General features: G+C 47.5%; 1 protein-coding gene across 1 annotated transcript; it reads right to left on the bottom strand.

Annotated features, from left to right (window-relative positions):
* Positions 1-791: 791 nt before the first annotated feature.
* Positions 792-2,961, bottom strand: LOC120446617 (glucose 1,6-bisphosphate synthase). Its single transcript, XM_039627663.2, has 2 exons — positions 1,931-2,961; positions 792-1,871 (listed from the first exon to the last, which is right to left on the bottom strand). The coding sequence occupies exons 1-2, from the start codon at positions 2,856-2,858 to the stop codon at positions 913-915; spliced, it is 1,887 nt and encodes a 628-aa protein (XP_039483597.1). The 5' UTR covers positions 2,859-2,961; the 3' UTR covers positions 792-912.
* Positions 2,962-5,087: the final 2,126 nt, after the last annotated feature.

Here is a 5,087-nt window from a genome sequence, read left to right as displayed (position 1 = left end):
CCCACTCGTCGACAGGGATTAATATTTAATTCGTGTGCGTTTGGATCCCGTTTCGAGTATGTATTTTAGGGAAAATTTAATGGCCACGGCAGAGGCAAGGATATCAGCAGGATATCTGTAAGTGGAGGATTGGGAAGGGAGGCGAACCTTTTGTCTTGAATGAAATTTGACTTGACGACGACCTCGGGGATCATCGCCGTGTTTACCTGGGCACTCGACATTTTAAAGCATCTGAAATATTCCGTTTGACCTGCTAAGCAAATAAGCAAATATGTGAAAAGCTGGCCCGAAAACCAAAAGTGAAACAATGAGACTTGGTTGGTTCACTCATACGAGTACATGAACTGCAAACGACTTGGCCAACTCTTAATCACTGTTTTCATTATGTGAGCTGACTTTTGCTGAATCGCACAATCGGAAACGATTACCACACAATCAGGGGGGTGGAGCGGCCTGAAAATACGGGGGGTGTGTGGGTGGTGTGGGTGGTGAAGGCACCCCCAGAGTGCAATTAGCAGGCAAACTATAAAATTTCACTGTTTGTCTTGCCAGATACTTTCGCTCGGCTAGAGATACAGATACGTTTGTGCGGTGGCAAAACAAAGGATGATGATGATGGCCATGTTTGGCCATCCTCCTTCTTCTCGACTCACATAACCCACATGGTTTGGCAATTTCTCTGTACGCTTAATTGGCGTTCTGCGGCTTTTCCAGCTCCACACCTCCAGCTTGGGCATTTTCACAGCTCTTTAATAGGTGAAACTAAAGGTTTCCCTTTAAAACATTTACAGTCAGCTTTTAATATGTACACATCTATATTTTATTTTAAACCCTTTACTATCTTTCTTATTTAATAGCATGTTTTTAAAAGAGCTGCTCATGTTAAAAAATGTTTTGCATTAAGATCCAAGTTCATTGAATCGTTGAGGCATCCGTAAGGCCATTCTCCTCGGGTTCAAGGAACTCCTCCACCACGGCATTGGTCATCCTATTCAGCTTGTCGTGCAGCTCCTCCCACTGCTTCTCCTCCGGCAAGCCACAGATCTCCGCATTCAGCTTGATCTTGATATCGTTGGGCGCCGATCGCAGGGTGACCACATAGCCATTGGTGAAGGTAAAAGTAATCAGTTGCGCATCTGGATTGACCGGCATGCGAGCCTTTCCATCGCTGAAGGAGGTGTCCCGACCGGTGGTCAAATCCCGGATATGAACCACCTCGAATTCGTCCTCCAGGATGCTCTTGGGATAGCCCTCTTCGTCCGTAAAGTTGCGCAAATGATCGAAGATGCTGGTGATTGTGTCCGCACTCTCGGCCACATAAACCGATGAGATCGACGAGTGGTAGCCATATGTATCGTAGATCTCCCTCAGCTTCTCGATCAGCGTCACATTCCTCGTGCTGCGCAGATAACACGCCATGCTGGCCAACTGCATGGCAGCACCAATACCATCCTTATCCGGCAGGCTCATGCCGAACATGTAGCCAAAGCACTCCTCGAACGCGAAGAGCACTGTCCGTCCAGACTTTTGCAGCTCCAAGGCGCGATGTGCCATCCAGGGAAAACTGGGCATGCCCTCCACAAAGATGAAACCCTCAACTCGCGCCATTGCCGCCAGGATGCGTGTGCTGAGCAGTGAGGCTATCATTATGCAATTGGACACGGACGGCTTGGGTGTCCTGGTCTTGTAGTTCTCCAGTGCCCACCAGCCGAGCAGGGTGCCCAGTTCGTTGCCATTGAACAGCTTCCAGCGACCCCGCGGATCCAGTTCCGCCACAGCCAGGCGATCCACATCCGGATCATTGGCCAGCACCAAGGTGCAGTGCTCCGCTTCCGCCTTTTTGATGGCCAGCTTCAGCGCTTCCCTGCCCTCTAAGGAAAGTTACAAATCAAATCCACAAGTATGACCAAATAGCTAAATCATCACTCACCTTCCGGATTGGGGGAGATAAGGGTGGGAAACTCAGGATCGGGATCCTTTTGCTCCACCACGGGAATCACCGGCTTGAGTCGCGCCTGGTAGAAGGCCTCCCTCATGAAGGGATACCCCACCCCGTGAAGAGCCGTGTAGATGAACCTCAGCTGGCTGCACTCGTTGGTCTCCAGGTAAATTGGGGGAAGAAGCTGCTTGAGCGTCTCGTAGAAGAGTGGGTATATCTGGCGATAGGGATCCTCCACCAGGGGATGGTCAAGCACCACCGAGGTCTCCCAGGACGATGGCTTCGGCTCCAGGTTATTCATCATATAGTCATGAATGCGCTGATCGTGCGGTGCCATCGCCTGCGCTCCATTCGACCAGTAAACCTTGATGCCATTGTCCTCCTTGGTGTTGTGGGAGGCAGTGACCACGATACCCGCCAGGCACTGCAGCGTCACGATGGTGAAGGGTATGAAGGGCGTCGGTGTCATCCGGGTGAAGAGATACACTTTGAAATCGTTGTTCAGGAAGACGGCGGCGATGAGCTGGGCAAACCGCTTGCTATTGTATCTGCCATCGTAGCCAATGACCACGCCCTGCGTTTGCCTCTTCTGGATGCTCGGATAGGCATCGATGAGGTAGGCGCAGATGCCCTGGGCCACTTCGATGATCACCACATCGTTCAGGGAGTCGAAGCCAGCCCGCATCACGCCCCTCAGGCCAGTGGACAAATAGGTGATCCTGTGGCACAGTCTCACCCGCAACGCCAGCCAATCCTGATCCTTGACTGCCTCGGTCACCTGCTGGAGCGTCGCCTCGTTGCGGTCCCACATCACCCAGTTCTTGATCTGCAGATCGAGGTCCTCTTCGCCGGACAGCTCGAGCGTCTTGAGCAGCTCCTGTGGCGAAATCGCCGTTTTCCGCTTCAGCGAGATGGACATATTCTGGCCAAGATTTGCGAGATGACCTGGCTAACTGGAAATTTTGTTATTATGCTTACACTTTGAATTTCAGGATGAGTTTTAGCTCCCAGTTCCTACAATCTGACTTGTTGTTCAGGAAAATTACCAAGCTAAAGAGCACAACGTTCATCTATTCCTTAAATTATTTTACAACAGCAGAAAAGATTAGTTGGGTTTGCTATATTAACGTATCAGTCATAAATATTACTCAAAACCAAGTGAATAGCTAATTTTGAAATAATTCTGCCTAGAACTTTAAATTAATCGATAGGGTTTTTTTTATGAAAAATTCTCTTCTTGTTTTAGCTAACCGACTGCTATGCTAAATACCTATTCTGAAGGTCCTTTCCCCTTTCCTCACCCACTGGCCAATTGAAAATTTATGGGCCCCACTCATTGCGATTTACGAGCCCCGTGAGGAAGACTCGAGCGGCTAAGCTCCATCAACCGCAAATTGATCCATTGGCCATTTGATTTGGCCAGGCCGGGATTTATGGCCTAGGAGAAAGACGAGGAAAAGGGAAAGTCCTGATGTTCTGATGTTCTGACGGGGCTGAGGCGAAGACTGTCCGCATCAAAATCTATTGAAAATATATTTTATGGAATGTCCCAGCCTCTATGCCATAAACATGATTTCAATTTGTCATCAATTATGCAAAGCGAATCGAGGAATGTGACCCACCCACCGTCCACCAACTCCGGCAGTCCTTTGTCCACTGGAGTGGGTAATTTGCAGAGCGGTAATTGGGTTACACAGGCGCATGCAACATTTATCAGCCACCCCCCCTGATTGTCTGATGTCCTGACCCCTGCTCCACACCCCTTTCGCACACCCTCCACGCCCCCTGCCGCCGGACATTTGCCCTCTGACACGTCAATTGCATTCTAAACATTCGGCGCAGAGCTCTCAGCTCCCCACAAAACCAAAGGCTCATCGGCATGCATCCGCCGCAGTGGCAACATTAGTCCTTGCACACGTACACATGGATACATACACATGGATACTCTTACACACAGTTGCACGCGGTGGTCACACACTCACTCGAAATGCATTTCGCGTCAAATTGTCAGAGTGTTAATTAAAAATGGACACTTGAATAGGCAGCAAGATAGTCAAAGCGCACACAGCTGCACTTTCCTCGCCGGCGGTTGTGGCACCGTTGTCCTGCACTCTAACCAACATCCTGGCCCCATCCAAATGCTCCTTCCCAATCAGGAGTCGCCCTGTGAAAAGGCTGAGAGGCTGAGAGAACTCGAAAAGCCTATGGTCTATGGGAAAACTAAGAAAAAAGTTTAGTATTCTTTGCTATTTGAAGCTCTGAATTCAATAACTTACTATCTTGATAACTTACTAAGTGGACATTCAATTTTGTAGGGCATATTTAAAAAGTTCTTCATACATACATACCTTTTACTTTGAATGAAACTTAACTTGACAAGATTGATAAAAATGTTTTCTAAAAATTAAAGGGATTTATTGGTAGTTTTATAATTTTCAAGATATATACGATAAACTTATAGAAACTGAGGAGTGATTACATAAATTTGTTTACATTTTTGATTTACTGCTAGCGATAATCCTTTTCTCAAAACATTACCTCAAAGAAGTGTCATAAAGCAATTAAGGCGTTTTAAGTACAGTACAACATCTTGCCGTATCGAAAACCAATTTAGTACTTGATTTATGATCCTCTGGTGAGTGAACACAAATCGGTTTCCCCGGTCCTTCAGATGCCTCTATCTGGATTTGTTTTAAGTGCTCAGTGCTCGGTGCGATTTCCACATTTGCATAGCGACATCCTGCAGGCAATTTACTCTTAGAAAGAATCCCATCCTGCGGCAACGAATATTGAGTGTTTACGGCCCATGGCTCCCCAGATACAATGGCAAAAACCATCTCATTCCAGAGTGCAGGATACCATATAATGCGTTTGCATAATTTTAATCGCTGGCTTCTGGGCTGCAGAATTGCTGTTGTGTGAATTTTTTATGGCACCCGCGAGTGTCCTGGGCGGCAGGATGAGTATGTGCGTATGATCTCCTGATTTTCAAGTCGAATAACTAACGCTATCGAAGCTATTAAAATGCTAATCTAAAGTATTTTATGGCAGGCAAACTCCAAAAGAAAACTCCACCTTCCACTGAAGCGAACCCCAGGATATACCACCCCAAAGAAAAAAAACAAAATCGCAGGACAACCTGCTACCG

Source organism: Drosophila santomea, chromosome 2R (assembly GCF_016746245.2).
Source record: "Drosophila santomea strain STO CAGO 1482 chromosome 2R, Prin_Dsan_1.1, whole genome shotgun sequence".
NCBI lineage: Eukaryota > Metazoa > Arthropoda > Insecta > Diptera > Drosophilidae > Drosophila > Drosophila santomea.
This window is presented reverse-complemented; position numbering and strand designations above follow the sequence as displayed.